The 18,209-nt window shown below is 39.9% G+C and overlaps 1 protein-coding gene across 30 annotated transcripts in view; it reads right to left on the bottom strand.

The window, feature by feature from the left end:
- Positions 1-18,209, bottom strand: part of DLGAP1 (DLG associated protein 1) — an 874,662-nt gene that overhangs the window by 179,654 nt on the left and 676,799 nt on the right. For all 30 annotated transcript variants that reach the window (XM_072828886.1, XM_072828884.1, XM_072828893.1 and 27 more), the window contains 2 exons: positions 17,885-18,062; positions 2,736-2,976 (listed from right to left, as the gene is read on the bottom strand). In XM_072828886.1, coding sequence (XP_072684987.1) covers positions 2,736-2,976; positions 17,885-18,062 — 419 coding nt within the window. The remainder of the gene's footprint in view (positions 1-2,735; positions 2,977-17,884; positions 18,063-18,209) is intronic.

Genomic DNA, 18,209 nt, shown 5'->3' with positions numbered 1-18,209 from the left:
CCTAAAATAATGATTTTTTTAAAAATTTTTATTTATGATAGTCACAGAGAGAGAGAGGCGCAGAGACACAGGCAGAGGGAGAATCGGGCTCCATGCACCGGGAGCCCGACGTGGGATTCCATCCCGGGTCTCCAGGATCGCGCCCTGGGCCAAAGGCAGGCGCCAAACCGCTGCGCCACCCAGGGATCCCCAAATAATGATTTTTTTAAAAGAACAAATTTATGGCATAGAAAAACTGAACAGTGACATTAGAATCCTTAAGGCCAGATTCGTAAAATGTCTGATGGGCCTACTTAGAAGCTAGTACAATGTTTTAGTCCTTAATTTGTTAATTTTTCCATGACTGTAAAGATCATCTATCATAATGTTTAGTTTGATGAAGGGTGAAGTCATCAGCTGCCTTGTGCAAAAATCTGGTATTTTATGCTTTACCACTCCCAGGGGCATGTCATGTCTTCCTGCCCCTGCCCCTCTGCAGCTGTGGCCAAGCATGGAGCCTTCCCACCCTCAGAAGAGCTGCAGGCAGCCGGATGTAGCCTAGTTCTTAGGATGAGACACACAGAACCCCAGAAGAAGCGATGCAATCACCTCTGATATTTTCATTTATCCCTCTCTGTTTTTGGGTGTTCTCCTCATAGGGTCCCCAGCTAGAGACCTACCAATCAATTTATATTCTAAAAGGAGCAACACCCTCCCAGATTCTACTCATCTTCTCTGATAGGCTTGTCAGATTCAGCAAATCACAAATAATTTTATAGTATAAGTATGCCACGTGCAACTTTGAGATATACACTACACAATTATTCACTATCTGAAATTCAAATGTAACCCTGGATGTGATCCAGCAACCCTATTGTTGGAACTCCAGGAATCTCCCAAGTATCTGGGAAAGGTCTCAGAAAAGCCAGATGTCCTGGCATGTGGGGTGAAGAGCACAGCACAAGAACTGACAGTAGGAGGTGTAAGAAAATTGTCTCTCAAAGGACAAAGCCACAAATCCTCTGAGAGGGGAGCAGAAAAAAAAGCTGTCCTGGAGTTTCTTGCCGCTTTATCCACGGCACTGCTCCTCCAGGGGGAAGGAGACAGCCGGTGGCTCTTTTCCTTCCCCTGGCACTTCTGGGCAAGGAGGTGCATACTGTGTATTTAACGAGCGATTTCAGCACAGGAGAACAGCTGGCAGGCGGCGAGACTGTTAGAGCGAGCAGTAGACTAGATGGTGGGAAAGCGTAGGGTGGGGGTGAAAATGGGACAAGAAGAGACAGTGATACGCTATAGGCACAGGGCAGATCTTCAAATTACAGTTACTGCATGAACATAAACACAACACAGAAATATGCCCATGGATGATTGAAATTTTTTTTTTTTTTCATTTTGTAAGTCAACCTTATTTGTTAACCTCATCTGTGGCTGTTCTTGTAGAATTTCCTGATGAGCAAGAATGTACATCCACCATTTGGCTGGAGCCAGCCAGCTGAGGACAGAGTTGCTGGCTCCCTGTAGAGCCTTGGAGTCTGTGCACTCTCTGGAAGCATCCCTTTCTTTGATCCTGATATCTTAGCTTGTGTTGGTCAAGAATGAACTCTCCGCGTTTAACCTCTAATGGTTTCTTACACATTGCTACCTCAACTCCGCATCTCTAGTTAGTGGGGTTTTAACTCAGGTTTGAGGACCTATTACTCCCCAAGCCTGCAAAAGTTCTGAATGATAATTACTGGCATTTGATGCACTTAGAATTAAAATTAAATGCTGCAATAGTCTGGCACAAGCTTTGTCTTGTAATTTATTCATTATTATTTACCATGACTCTAGGTTTGATATCTTCCTGTAGAACTACTCTGTATTGGAGTTACATTGAATTCAATCATATAGTTAAGCCTAGTTAAGATGGAGGGGGTTCTCTTCTTGGACCCAAATATTATAAAAAACCTCCAACACACACACACGTTGGCATAGATAACCCATAGCTATATTTCTATGCAGGTTTCGGTGTCATGGAAACCAGTAAAACTCTTCTGTGTCTCTCTGCTTAAAATCTGATAAAAAATACAGTTCAACTGCATCAACTGAAGTGTACGTTAGAAGGAAAAGGAAGTGATGTATACATATGACAAAAGGTTTTAAAATACTGAAATCTGTCTTCATTATAATGAAAGAAAACTCACTAGATGTTCAACTAATATATCTGGATCATCTGTTTCTTCCTTATTTTCTTAGTGATATTTCAGGTCTTTGGGGGGGGGTAGTCATTTTGTGGATATCTTGCAATAAAAAAAAGGCATTCTAACTGTGGGATGCTCAGCAATGGGGGGGAACCGATTTGCTTAAGGGTCACCCCTAAAGGTCCGAGCCTGACTGTGGCCAGCAGGAGTTGGTGGGATGTGTCTGCTGGCTGCTGGGACAGCTGTGTGGGGATCTTGGGGAGACCCCACCTGCCCCCTTGGCGCTGTCCCTTCTGGATCTGCAGTTGAAGTTTCTCTGTTGATGCCAGAGGTGGAGGCAGAGAGGACTGTGAAGGCCGCCCAAGCCTGGGGACGGAGGCAAAACCGTGCTCTGTAGGGCACAGGGGGTATTTCGTTACTGGCGACTGCCCGGGGACAGCGAGGACACCGTGTGCAGCCTTCTGGGACAGCCGAGCCGCAGCGGGGCTCCGAGCCAGGCCTGCGGTGGCCCCGGCTGCGGTCGCGGGGTGGGGTGGGGGGGTTGGGGGGGCGGGGACAGCCGCGGCGCTCACTCACCGGTGCTGCTCTGAATGGTCCTCACGGTGGTGGTGGTGCGCGGCGGCGAGGAGGACCTCAGGGACACGCACTCGTCGTCCTGGGAGCAGCCCTTCTCGATGGCCCGCACGTAGCTGTGGCTCCGCATGCGGAAGCAGCCGGGCATGGGCAGGTCCAGCGCTTCCACCGCCTGCGACTCCAGCTCGCTGAACACCGACTCGCACACCGACTCAAACTGCCCGTTCACCTCCATCTCGCTCACCTGTGGGCAGACCCGGGTCCGTGATCCTCCTCCCCCCCGCCCCCGCCCGAGGAGCAGCTCCAAGCCGCACCCTCCAGCCCTTGCCCCCCGAAAGACGCGCTGAACCCCAAAGCATCTTATCCCCTCTGCGCTACCATCCACAGTGGAACTGCATCTCGTTTGTGACCTCACACTGTCGGTTCAATTTTAAAGAATAAAAGGAGCGTTATTTTCCCAGTGGAGGAAGCGTGGGGCTCGGAAGTCTCCACCAGGGCCTGCCCAGCCAGGCGCTCCTTCCCTTGCTGACCCACGCACACCTGGGGAACAGGGTCAGCAGTCCACCGACAGAGTTGGGGTATTTCCGTGCAACGCTTCTTTTTTTTTTTATTTTTTTATTTATTTTTTAATTTTTATTTATTTATGATAGTCACAGAGAGAGAGAGAGAGAGAGAGAGAGAGAGAGAGAGAGAGAGAGAGAGAGAGAGAGAGAGAGAGGCAGAGACACAGGCAGAGGGAGAATCAGGCTCCATGCACCGGGAGCCCGACGTGGGATTCGATCCCAGGTCTCCAGGATCGCGCCCTGGGCCGAAGGCAGGCGCCAAACCGCTGCGCCACCCAGGGATCCCCCGTGCAACGCTTCTAAGCAGAGGCATTTGAGAAATAGCATTTTTATTCTCGTGCTATGGAAGTGACTGGCCTGTCAAATATTTCCAGTGTCCAAAGCAGCTTCGTTTAGTGCAAAGTATGGAAACAGGCCCTATATTTTCTGGCAAGAGACTCTCATTCTGCACAAAAATAGACCAAACCCAGATATGTCAGAATCTTGAAAAGCACTATGGGGATTTTCAATCTACGCACTATCTAAAGAAGTTTCATTCTTTATACAAAGCTGATAGGGTTCACAAATTATGTGTCTTAAAATCTGCCAAACGAAGTCTTTGCTGTTTTGGAGGAAATTAGTTTTTATTTACTTATATTCCTCGGTACATAACTTTCATTGGGTTTGAGCACCACCTAAAAAAGAAAACAAATAAACCAGACCAGGTGCTCCCGTTAACTTCTCGCAATTTTTCTCATACCTATCTGGTTTGATAGGTAGGGGAGCATTCGTCATATTTCTGCCACCCTCTAGACCTTTATGTTTAGTTTCCCTAATATTAATGAGTAATTAAGAATTTAGCAGATTAGACCATAAGCAAGCTTAGAGCAAATACTGAAAATGATTGCAATTATTGACTGTTTCTTCATTTTGTGTTATCTGAGGATATACTTTGATAATGGCAAATTTCTTTAAACTTAGAGGTGACCAATTAATTACCTTTAGGCATATCAAGTAGACAAAGATATATTTTTTAATGATTCTTTGAAGCATAAAATAGCATTTTCACATACTTTATCTAATTTGACATAAAATCCCTCTGTTTTCAAGGATAATAATTGTATGTGTCCATATTAAAAAATTAAATACGCATATATCTCCTTGTTTTTAGGAAATACTTGGAAATGCTTTCACAGGTAAAGGGACATGCTATTTGCAACAAACTACAAGATTGAGAAAGTGAGCAAATGAGCCCAAAGGAATTTGAATATGAATCTGGGACAAGGATGTACAAGAGTTCTTTGTATTTTACAAGGAACTCTTCTGTGAACTTGAAATAATTTCAAAGTAAAACTGTATTTACGTGTGTGTGTGTGTGTGTATACATACATACATACATATATACTTTATTAGGTTTTTCCCCTAGCAAGCAATTTTCCCTGTCTGCTCAGAGGGTATATATGCCCCCTCCCCTGTTGTTCATAAAAATTGGACCATAAAGTAAATATAATTCTGCATTCTGTTTTCTTGCCACTTAACCTTCTATATTAAACTTATATCTTAATAGGATTCTCCTTCATTTTCTTCTAATCTTTTGTTTCTACTATATACAAATACAGAAAACCACACAAAATAAATTATAACTTCATTAATTATAATAAGGTAAACACCCTTGTAACCACTATCCAGATCAAGAAAGAGCTTTTCCAGGCACTTCAGAAACTCTATATGCTCTACCCTAACAATAATCCCCATCTTTCCTCCAAAAGTAACACTACATTGAGTTTTATCTTTATAAAGAATAATTTTGTATAAGAAATATAAATTTTTATAAATTATGTAAATAAGATTATTATATAAATAATTAATAAATGTATTTATTACAATAAATAATAATGTAAAGAATTATTTTCATAAGGAAATGCTTGAGTTTTTTTTCACTCATGTGTATCCCTGGACCCTACAGTTTAGTTATACCCTTTTAAAAAGTTCTATATATCTTTTAATTCACTTTTAACATATAGGTCTCCCTTCACCCATTTTTTGAAAAAGATTTTATTTATTTATTCATGAGACACACACAGAGGCAGAGACATAGGCAGAGGGAGAAGCAGCCTCCCTTCGGGGAGCCCGATGCGGGACTTGATCCCAGGACCCCAGGATCATGACCTGAGCCAAAGGCAGATAGAAGCTCAACCAATGAGCCACCCAGATGCCCTATCTCCTATCCATTTTTTAAATTACAATTTATTTAGTAAGCATCTGGGTTGTTTGACCTGTAAAGCTTCCTACAGTCTGGATTTGCTGATTTCATACTCATGGTAGGATTTAGCATGTTCGCCTGTCTTTTGTATTTCCTGAAAACTGTAAGCTAGATCCGGGGGCTTTATAAGATTCAGATTCAATCCCTTTGGCAAGACTAGAGGTCATGTGTTCTTTTATCAGGAGACACATTATGTCTGGTTGTCTCTCTTTTTATGTTGTTAGGAGTCATTTGTGCTCCAAGCCTACATCCATCAATTCACTGGGAGTTGTAAAATGGTGATATTCTAATTCCGTCATTACTGTAAAAGTTACTAGATGGAACATTTTTATAAATAAACGCTTCCTCTCACATTATTTGGTTACTCAGTGTTTTAGGTCATAGAGAAATGGGAGAATAAATGTTTGTTTTTTTTCCCCCTTGTTTATTTTCAAGATAATAAAAATTTTCCCTCTTATCTACCAAAGGTGATCAATTAATTTTTCAAAATATCAAAATGAACTCATAGATTTAAAAAATATTTCATGGTTTTAAATTCACTTCAAATTTGAACTCAAATTTGTCTTATTTTTAACTGGTAGGAGCCTCTTACGTTGACTCCTGAATCCTTTTGACAAGAAACTAGTAGTCTTTGATAGTCCTTGATAGCAGGTATGTCAAGGCATTCTAAACCCATCTTAAATCTTTCCTGTTCAGTTCTGGAATCAGTATTTTTTTCAAAAGCCCTTCTTTCAGTGGGAAATGTATCACAAGAACACAGTCTGGGCACCAGGAAGCTTCATTGTCATTGCTACTGTGTTGGTCACTGTTCAGTGGGCAAAACTAGGTCTTTCAGTGGGAGTACCTAGTGAATATGTCCAATTAAAACTCAGATTGCAGAGTTTTGATGTAATCTATCTATCTATTTAAAGATTTTATTTATTATTTGACAGAAGGAGAGAGAGCCCAAGCAGGGGGAGAGGCAGGCAGAGGGAAAGAGAGAAGCAGTTTCCACCCTGAGCAGGGAGCCTGATGTGGGGCTCAATCACAGGACCCTGAGATCGTGACCTGAGCTGAAGGCAGATGCTTGACACTCAGGTAGTCTTCTAGATTATATTTATCCTTATGCCTCGATCTCATACTAAAATCTCTATTCTCGGGGGGCATAGGGAATGATAGTATTGCGATAGTCTACAATTATTCATTTGTTTCTTCCATAACATATACATAACCATCTCAGCACACGAATAATACCGTGCCCATGTCAATATTGGAAACAGTTAACAATTCCTCTGTGGGTATGTATGCACTCTCCGTTCTTTCCTCATTTAAAACAGTTGTACTGTATTTACATTGCAGAGCACTAACCTACATGTTCTCTCCTGCTTTAGCCCTCATTTAGTCTCTTATAAACATATATTTAATGCTTGCCACTACACTTTTCATATAGACAGATTATTCTTTTTCAAAATCCTACAGCTATGGGTCAAATAGTTCTAGGTGGCTTATAAAGGAAAAGAGCAAATCCCTGACCCACCTTACTTTTCACCACCACCCTCCTGCCCCGTCCAGATTCTCCCTCCCCAGAGGCAATCACTTTTAATTGTTCCAGCTGGATCTTATGGTATTTGCATCCATATTCCCAAAAACTTGCTTATGTGAATGGTTGCTACATTCATGGACCTCTGATAACCTATGTGGTTTCCTTCCTGCCTTTAAAGCATTACCCTTGGGGCCTCTGTTTCCCTATTGTAATCTATGGCTGCCAAGCACACTGCTGTCCTGGGAGCTCTCTTCCCTATCACTGTGGGGGTGCCCTTCATTATCTTGACTGTGGTAGAGTCTCTGTCTCCTCTTCCTTGTTTTATTCCGTCCTTTTGGTGGAACACATCTTCCAGTGCTTTCCTGGACAAGGGGGCCATCTGACATTGATGGAAATGTCTGTATTCCACCCCCACTGTTAAGGAAGAGTGTGCTTGCATTCAGGATTCTAGTCTGGATCCCTTCTTTCCCATGTTTTAAGGCTTTGCTCCTTATCTCTTAGCCTTCATATATGCTAGAGTTTGGGAAAGTGGATGCCTTTCTCATTCCTGAGACTTTCCATATGAACTGTTTTTTTCTCACCCCTTTTTGAAAGCTTTTTAGGATTTTGTTGTCCCAAATGAGCTAACATTTTACTGTGATGTTCCCTATGTGCACATTTCTCCATCAGTTATGGTGGGTGGGAGATCCCTGGGTGGCTCAGGGGTTTAGTGCCTGCATTCGGCCTAGGGCGTTATCCTGGAGTCCCAGGATTGAGTCCCGCATTGGGCTCCCTGCGTGGAGCCTGCTTCTCCCTCTGCCTGTGTCTCTGCCTCCCTCTCTCTCTCTCATGAATAAATAAATAAAATCTTTAAAAGAAACCAAAACAAAGAACAATTGAGGTGGGTACTGGGTAGGCGCTCTCAATCTGCAAAATCATGTCTTTCAGTTCTGGGACCATTTCTTGAATTATTTTATTAGTAATTGCATTCCTTTTATTTATTTTTTCTGGAACTCCCACTAGTCAGATGTTAAAATCCAAGAAGCTCAAAGAATTCCAAGAATAAAAAAACACGAGAAAAATACATTGATGCATCATAATTTCCAAAGCAATCCTGGTAAAGAATGAAGCTGGAGGACTCACACTTCCTGATCTCAAAACTTACTGCAAAGCCACAATCATCAAAACTGTTTCGCATTGACATAAAGACACATATAGACCAATGAAACCGAATCGAGAGTCCAGAAATAAGTCCATACACCTATTCACCACTAGTTCTTATGTCTGGTCATAGGGGTTGTCTAAAGCTCATTGTCTAGTAGATTCCTCAGGTTGGGCTCATGGAAATGATGTTTCCTATGTTCATTTATGCTTATAATAGTTTGCCTATGCCTTTTATATGAAAGTCAGTTTTTTGAGGGTGTAAAATCTTTTCACATTTTGCGCTCTTGAATATAAATGTTACTCAGTTTTCTTTTGTCCTAAACCATTGTTAAAGAATCTGATGAGAATTTTTTTCTTTCAAATTTTAATTTAAATTCTAGTTAGTTAACATATAGCGTAATATTGGTTTCAGGAGTAGAATTTAGGGATTCATCAATTTTTGTTCTTTTTAAGTCACTTGCTCTTCTGTCTAGAGGTCCAAAGAACTTTGTTTTCATTTTGTTTTGTTTGAAATCAGAGTCCTCTAATTTTATCAGACTATGTTTCAGTTATTATTTTGGGTCAATCTCAGATGTAATTTTGAAACATCTTTTTGTTTCATTAAAGTTTTCTTTTTTTTTTTTTTAAATTTTTATTTATTTATGATAGTCACAGAGAGAGAGAGAGAGAGAGAGAGAGAGGCAGAGACACAGGCAGAGGGAGAAGCAGGCTCCATGCACTGGGAGCCCGACGTGGGATTCGATCCCTGGTCTCCAGGATCGCGCCCTGGGCCAAAGGCAGGCGCTAAACCACTGCGCCACCCAGGGATCCCTTATTAAAGTTTTCTTTAATGGTTCTTTGCTTTTCTTCTTCAGGGAGGTCTGTTATTTATATGTTCAATATTTGCCCAAAATATTTATCAATGTCTCTTGAATTCTTTTTACCTCTTCATTTCTTTATTTTAAATATTTCCCTGCTTTTTAGATTCTGTTTTCTTAGTGTATGAAATGTCTCCCATCACTTGCTTCTATAGTCCTTCTAGTGTAATCTTCATTTCTGAAATGATTTTTTCTTTTACTTCTAATTCTTTCCTGGGTTTTGTGACATCATTTTTAAAATTTTGAAATTAAGATATATCTTTTTCTTTCATATCCTATATCATGTTCTTAATGTAGTTTCGTGCATTTTAAAATATAGTTGACCCTTGAGCAAATAACACGGGGGTTGGGGCATCTACTTCCCACTCTTGCACACTTGAAAATCCACATATAGGGGCATTAGGATGGGGCAGTCAGTTTAGCATCTGACTTTTGATTTTGGCTCAGGTTGTGATCTTAGGCTCCTGGGATAGAGGCCTGTGTTGGGCTCTGCACTGTGTACTCAGTGCAGTCTGCTTGTCCTTCTGGTTAATAACTAGAATCTTTACTGATAACATAAACAATTGATTAACATGTATTTTGTATCTTATATGTATGATAAGCTATGTTTTTACAATAAAATAAGCTAGAGAAGAGAATGTTATTAAAATCATAAGGAAGAAAAAATACAATTACAATATAGCACTATATTTATTGAAAAAAATCCACATATAAGTGGACCCACACAGTTCAAACCCATGTTGTTCAAGGTCAACTGTAGTGTGTTAGAATTTTGATTTATTTTGTGGTATGTCTTTCTACATGCTTTCATTTTCTGTAGGAATGTTACCCTGTTCCTTATTGTCTTTTCTTCTGATAAGTGACTTTGAATGCAAAATCAGTTCTTCTGATCTTGAGAGGGTGGATGCAGTCAAGATATCCCCCCAGATTCCCAGGATTTTGTATTTTATTTTATTTTATTTTATTTTATTTTATTTTATTTTATTTTTTTATTTATTTACTTATTTAAGCTTTCTGAGATTTCCTGATTCTTTTGCTCCTCTCCTCAACTTTCACCTGGGCCTTTTCTTTTCTTCTTTGCTATTGTCTCTAACTTGCTCAGACTTGATTCCATTCCCATCTGTTTCCTTTCAGCCCTGGGCCCTGCTCTGGAAGGAAACAGTGGTTGGTTGGTTTCCAATGTACATATGGGCTCAGATTGCCCCAGTCTTCTTTGAATTTACTTCAGGCTCCTTGAATTTATCTGCTATTAGAGAAGTCACATCCCTCTCCATTTCAGCTGCTGTTCTCAAATAGGTGCCCTGAACTTTCCAGTGAATACCTGTTGCTGTTTTGTCTTGCTATGCTCAAGCTTGTCACAAGTCATTGTTTCCCTGTATGTCTTCCTACACAGATGTGGATGCAATGCAGGGTTATGGCTACTTGTGGTTTGCTCTCACCCACTTATATTTTGGGTTCATGGAATATCTTGTTATATCTCACTTTGTTATAAGTGTTCTCCATGCCTTTTTGGTTTTTCTACCTAGCTGCTCTCTTTTTATATGGATACTCAGGGAAATTCAAACACTGTCACTGCCACCATAATATTGTCTACTATGATTATACTGTAATTTATTCAACTACTCCTTTGTGGATGATAATTCAGATATGTCCTTGGAGACTGTGCTATGACCAACATTCTTGTGTATTTATCTTTATATATTGGTACTTTTATTTCTGTATTGTAGAGTTCCAAAAATGGGATTCTTGTGCCAAAAGATATGTTTTACATTTTGAAGATTTTTATCAACTTACTTCCAACTGCAGCAGTTCACCACAAACAGCAAGAATCCAGAGCTCATTTCTCTGCATGGTCACTAGAACTGCATATTAGCAGTTTTTGCAACTCTTATAGGTCAAAAATGATATTGTGCTCTTTCTATTTATCAGCCTACTAGTGTACATAAACATTTTGCTTATTGCTTAAAGATGAGTATATTTACTCATCTTTGTATTTTTCCCTCTGATTTGCTATTTTTATAAGTTTTGCCCCACATTTTTTCTTTTTCTTTTTTCTTTAAATTCAATTAATTAACATACAGCATACTATTAATTTCAGAGGTAGAGTTTTGTGATTTATCATTCTTATATAATACCCAGTGCTTATTACATCACATGCCCTTCTTAATGCCCATCACTCAGTTACCCCCTCCTCTCAACCACCTCTCCTCCAGCAACCCTTAGCTTGTTTCCTATGATTAGGAGACTCTTTTGGTATGTCTCCATCTCTGATTTCATCTTGTTTTATTTTTCCCTCATTTCCCCTAGGATTCTCTTTTTTGTTTTTAAAATTCCACATATGAGTAAGATCATATGATAATTGTCTTTCTCTGATTGACTTATTTTGCTTAGAATAATACCCTTTAGTTCCATCCATGTTGTTGCAAATGGAAAGATTTCATTTTTGATGGCTGAGTAGTATTCCATTGTGGGTTTGTCTGTGTGTGTGTGATATATATACATATATATCTGATAGATATAATCTCACATATTTTTAATCTGTAATATATATTATATATATAAAACATCTGATAGATATAATCTCACATATTTTTAATCCATTCATGTATCAATGAACATCTGGACTCTTTCCATAGTTTGACTGTTGTGGACATTGCTCCTATAAACACTGGGGTGCAGTTATACCTTTGGATCACTATATTTGTATCTTTGGGATAAATACGTAGTAGTGCAACTGCTGGATCATAGGGTAGCTCAATTTTTCACGTTTTGAGGAACCTCCATACTGTTTTCCAGAGTGGCTGCACCAGTTTGCATTACCACCGACAGTGTACGAGGGTTCCCCTTTCTCCACATCCTCGTCAACATTTGTTGTTTACTGATCTGTTAATTTTAGCCATTCTGACTGGTGTGAGGTGGTATCTCATTGTGATTTTGATTTGTAATTCCCTGATGCTGAGTGATGGTGAGCATTTTTTCACATGTCTGTCAGCCGTTTGTATGTTTTCTTTGGAGAAATGTCTGTTCATGTCTTCTGCCCATTTTTTGACTGGATTGTTTTTTTGGGTGTCGAGTTTGATAAGTTCTTTATAGATTTTGGGTACTAGCCTTTTATCTAAAAATGCATTTGCAAATATCTTCTCCTAGCAAATATCTTGTTTTTTGGTTTGTCGATTGTTTCCTTTGCTGTGCAAAAGCTTTTTATATTCATGAAGTCACAATAATTCATTTTTGCCTTTGTTTCCCTTGCCTTTGGAGACATTTCTAGCAAGACATTGCTGTGGCTGAGGCTAAAGAGGTTGCTGCCTGTGTTCTTCTCTAGGATTTTAATGGATTCCTGTCTCACATTTAAGTCTTTCATCCATTCTGAGTTTATTTTTATGTATGGTGTAAGAAAATGGTCCAGTTTCATTCTTCTGCATGTTTGCCCCACATTCTTTTAGGTTGTTTATCTTTTCATAGTTATTGGTAGAAATATTTTAGGCAACTGGAAGCTATTCTTGGTATGTTTAAATATCCCCCCAACAATTGCATTTTAACTTTATGATATCTTTTGCCACACAAAAATATTTAGTTTTTAGTTAGAATAGATGCTAATCTTTTACTTTGTTTCCTGGAATTCATATTTTATTAAAAGTTATTTAATCACTACCCCAAATCATACACATATTTTCCTAATTTTAATTTTTGTCATTTTGTGTTATTGTTTAGATTTGAGATCTAATTTGAATTTATTATATGGGAAGGAGTAGTTTATTTATTTAAAGATTTTATTTATTTGAGAGAGAGAGAGAGAGAGAACACTGGCTAGGGAGGAATAGAAGGAGCAAGACAAGCAGATTCCATGCTGAGTGCAGAGCCCAGTGTGGGACTCTATCCCATGACCCTGAGATCATGACCTGAGCCCAAGTCCAGAATTGGAGGCTCAACCGACCGAGTTACCCAGGTGCCTCAGGTGTAGTTTAATGCTCTTTCTACTAGATCATGGGCAATTTGCTTGAATTCTCTAATCCTCACTTTCCTCACCCGTAAAATGGATATAATGGTACCTATCTCCTATGGAGGCTTAGAGGATAAAAATAAAATATTCAAAATGCATATTATATTTCTAGGCACATGGTAGACACTCCATAAATAATGGATGTTAGAGATAGTGTAGTGGGAAGAATGAAACAATTTACTTCAATTGTCTAAGACTGAATTTCATAGATTAAGAAGTGATATTTTTTATAGTTGATATGAAATTAAGATAATATAAAAAGCTTCTTGTATGTAACAGGTAAGCAATATATGATGACTAGTCCATTGTTATCATTTCCATTATTACTACTATTATTAACAATATTGTTGCTATCAATACCCCCCATACAGTAGGTACTGAAGAAACTTATCAGTGAGAGGTCAGGATACTTGGGTTTCTAGATTCTGTTCCTGACTGTATTCCTAGACACTTAATTCATCTGAGTATTTCTTTGTATATATACAATGAAGGGATGGTCTAAGTCACAAGTCACAACTAAACTGCCGGTATTACCCCTGAGCATAACTGCCTATTCACTTAAAAAAAAAAATGATATAGAAATTCAACCCATTGCCAGACAAAAATGTCTGTTGGCTTCTAGTTTACCATTCTAGATGAAGATATTTGAGAATTGGTCTTGAAATTAATGAAGACAGGGATGCCTGTGTGGCTCAGCAGTTAAGTGTCTGCCTTTGGCTCAGGGTGTGATCCTGGAGTCCTGGGATCAAGTCTCACATTGGGCTCCCTGCATGGAGCCTGCTTTTCCCTCTGCCTGTGTCTCTACCTTTCTCTCTGTGTCTCTCAGGAATAAATAAATAAAATCTTAAAAAAAAAAAAGGCGACATACATTAGGCTAATTTGGAAATGACTGTTATTATACCAAATATATATATTTAAAATGTGACTTTTAAAAATTCTTTCTTCTCATGGGGACTGTTTTAAAAAGTCCCCATTTTGGGACACCTGGGTGGCTCAGCAGTTTACCGCCTGCCTTCAGCCCAGGGTGTGATCCCAGAGTCCCGGGATCAAGTCCCATGTTGGGCTCCCTGCATGGAGCCTGCTTCTCCCTCTGCCTGTGTCTCTGCCTCTCTCTCTCTCTCTCTCTCTCTCTCTCTCTCTGTGTCTCTCATGAATAAATAAAATATTTTTTAAAGAGTCCCCATTTTATTATATATATAGAACAAAATATAGAAAGAGAATAAATATAAACAAGTTCCGTTTTTCTATACCATGCAAACACAATCTGTTTTTAGGGATATTTTACTTCTATGAGGTATGAATGGCAGGAACAAACAATTTAGTTATTCTAGACCAATATCTTGGCTTACAACATTTTACTCTGATCTTTCTAGGAGACTTTGATGAATAATATATCAGGTTTTAAAAGGAGGGGGAGGATATAATGCATTTAAATTATATACTATTGGAGCTGCTACTAAAGATCTAGAAGAGAGAATATCCCCAACATCATAGAAGCTGACCACTTTTTGAAAAGTCTAGAATATATATGGTAGTATTGCTTTGAAGAGGAAACTATTTTCCTTTGAATAATGACAATGTTGGGACTGCAATAGTTTGAAATTATCCTTAAATATATTGTTTTACTTGAAAATTGAAATATGGGACTAGAAAAATGATGTATCATTAGGAATCCATTTAGGATGCCTATTCTTTCTGTATTTTACTTAAGGCTAAATGATTATACCACAGAATTGCAGAACTTGACCTGCTCTAGCGTCAGGGCCCTGCATGTGTCCCTGGTTTGTTGATATCTTACTAAGCTATCACTAGGACATGAGATTGTTTCAGGAAGTCAGATCTGTGGCACAGGGACTAAAGTCAGGCAGTTGTGTAGATGCAATGTCCTGATGGGGGAAGTGGTATGTTTTTCCTAGCATGATTTAAAATGTAAATATATAAAATTATGAAAGCAGTGAATGGGTATCAATATTTTCCAACAATTTTTTTTAAACCTGCTGATGAATTCCACATGTATGACAGCTGGATTTATAGACTAATTTATATTTCCAGAAGGCTTTGTGACTATGAAGGCTGTCTGGAATAAACATAAGCTTAAAGAAATTTTAAACATATTGCTTATTGTGAAAAAAGTAATGACAAACAAGTTAAAATTTTACCAAATGAGGCACCAATTATTTTTCTGAGAGTTGGGGTAGTATCCTTGGACAGCGTTAGCACAGATAGGCATGCATGTTCTTGGAGGCTTCTTTAAAGTAAGAAAATGTACAGTGGGCAGATATTGGAATCCCCCATGCCAGCTTTCCCCAATTCGCACTCTGCCCTGCTGTCAGGGCCTTGTTACCGCCCCTGCCTTTCTCTTCAGCAATGCATTTAGAGTAAAGAGCTCTGTTTTGAAGGTAGGGGCAGAGTAAGAGCAGTGATCTTATTTCAGGGTCTCACTCTGATAGATCAGAGATGCTTCAGCTCTCAGCCTATTGTTCAACTTCAGTGCTTGGCTTACCACCATCACCAATACCATCATCCTCACCCCTACCATCACTACTGCCCTTACCGCCATCCTCCTCCTCATCACCACAATTACCACCACCATCTTCATCATCGCTATCACCATTTGCAGCAGCACTGCTAGTAGCATTAATTCTCACCTTGATGATCACAATGTCTTCCAAACTGGCTTCTCTAGTTCTAGCCATTTATCCTCTCATCTTTCCTATGTTGTTTCCATGTGAATTATCTCACATTAAAGTTCTGATCATATCTCTTGCCAGGTTAAAAGCTGAAGTTTTAATAATCTATAATCAATCTCATTTCTAATAAATTAAGTCCAGTCCCCTGGGCCTGGCATGCAAAACCATGCATTAAAAAATATACCCAGGGAGGGACACCTGGGTGGCTCAGTTGGTTAAGTCTCTGCCTTCAGCTCAGGTCATGATCCCAAGGTCCCGGGATGGAGCCTGGCATCTGGCTCCTTGCTCAGCAGAGCCTGCTTCTCCCTCTACCCCTCCCCTCTGCTCGCACTCTCTCTTTCTCTCACTCTGCTCTTGCTCTCAAAGGAAGAAGGAAAGAAAAAAGAAAGAAAAAGGAAGAAAGAAAATTAAAAAGATATATTCATGGCAAAATTCAGGACACATTTCCCATTGCTGCCTCTACAAGTATTCTGCGCTTCAACAAAATTAGAATTTTCCCTATTCCTTGAATATGCTTTAAGGAAACATTTTTTCAAAGTTCAGATCAAATACTACTTCATTAGAATCTATTGAAATATTTGTTAAAATGTATATTCCTAGATTGGATGCCTGGAAACTCTCTTTAGAATCCTAAGTTCTTTTTTTCTCTGTAGTTTCAAAACCTTGTTGACTATTTTGTGGCCACAAAGTCCCATTTGACATCTGGTTACTTACATATCTTACAGGGTGTTTTATAAAATAATATTATGAAAATATAAAGCAATTCACTGAGTGTCTGACCCAATAATGGTGCCTCTTGTTATTAATACTTGCCCTACCTACCTCAGAGTGTTTTGTGGTGTTCAAGTAAATAATAATTATGATAGCACTTTTATCTTTTTTGTATGTTCTCTTATAAGCTCTTGGTGGGAATGGATTTTGTACTGTTCATTGCTGAATAACTTGTATGATCTGGTCCAGTGTTCTGTTCAATAAATACTAGCTGATATAGTAGTTATTTTTGTGATAGAAATTTAAATTCAGAGTTCCTACGCATCATTTAAAAAACTACTCTTTGTGCTCCCAGAGGAAGCCAGCCCCTGGGGCACCATTGGCTCCTCTGGTGGCCCCCTAAAAACTGCAGGATCAGAACCCCCAAGAGTCCCAGGTCTTCTGCCCCTGATCTTAGGTAGCCCAGCCCTCTCCCATATTCTGAGGGGACTTTCAGCTGAATATTTTGGATATAGCATTACATTGCCTTTATTGAGTCTTTTTTTTTTTTTTTAAGATTTATTTATTCATGAGAGACACAGAGACATAGGCAGAGGGAGAAGCAAGCTTCCTATGGGGACCCTGATGGGGGACTTGATCTCAGGACCCTGAGATCACACCCTGAGCCTAAGGTAGAAGCTGAACCACTGAGCCACCCAGGTGCCCCAACTTCATTGAGTCTTAATCCCCCTTCAGGCCTACCAGTTCTTAGAAGTGGCTTTTGTCTCATTACCAAGACACAATGTTCACCTGGGACTCAGTTGCAATAAGTAGATTGTATCTCACTTTCTGTCCCTGGGGCCCTATCTTGATGACCTGGTCAATACTTTTACTTTTATGATTAGATACCACCATGGTTTTGCCAACAATATCTACTCTGTCCTTCTATCCTTCAAACATCTTTACAAACATCATCCATCAACTTCTTTTTTTTAATTTTTTTTTTTTTAATTTATGATAGGCACACAGTGAGAGAGAGAGGCAGAGACACAGGCAGAGGAAGAAGCAGGCTCCATGCACCGGGAGTCTGACGTGGGATTCGATCCCGGGTCTCCAGGATGGCGCCCTGGGCCAAAGGCAGGCGCTAAACCGCTGCGCCACCCAGGGATCCCACCCATCAACTTCTTAATGGCAATTTTGCTGGTACTGACTGCTGATGAATTTCCATGGACTTGCTCCAGTGTCCTTTATCTATCTGCAGAGGACCCCTTCCCTGCTGGTGGACTGTTGATACCAGGTGCTTGCTGTAGCTGAATGTGTAGCATTTTGATTGAGCTTCCTAGCTGATCCATCAGTGGTTTACTTTGTAAGTGGCCACCCCTTAACTTCATGCCCTGTTTCCACTAACCCTTATGCAGGGAATGGCCCACAGCCTTGGTGCTCACCTGGCTGATGGTGCTCATGGCTCGCATGTAGCTCTCATTCCTAGAGCGGAACTTTGGTGATGTGAGCAGGCCAGCAGGGTCAAGGCTGTCCAGGCTTCGGTTGATGGAGACTTCACTTACTGCCCTCAGGTAACTATGACTCCGGATCTGGAGTTTGGGGGAGTGTTCATTGGAAATCCTAAAAGGGAACAAGAGAAGGGGCACATTTAGTCATATTCCAACATGTAAGCAGTCATAAGATGTGAGGGCTCTATTGTTGATGTGGCACCCTAAACACTGGGGTGAATAAAATAGATGCCTTCCTCTGATTACCAGACTCCCCCAT

This window comes from Canis lupus, chromosome 6 (genome assembly GCF_048164855.1).
Source record: "Canis lupus baileyi chromosome 6, mCanLup2.hap1, whole genome shotgun sequence".
In the NCBI taxonomy this organism is placed as follows: Eukaryota; Metazoa; Chordata; class Mammalia; order Carnivora; family Canidae; genus Canis; species Canis lupus.
Note: the sequence above shows the minus strand (reverse complement) of the source record. Positions and strands in the feature narration are given on the sequence as shown.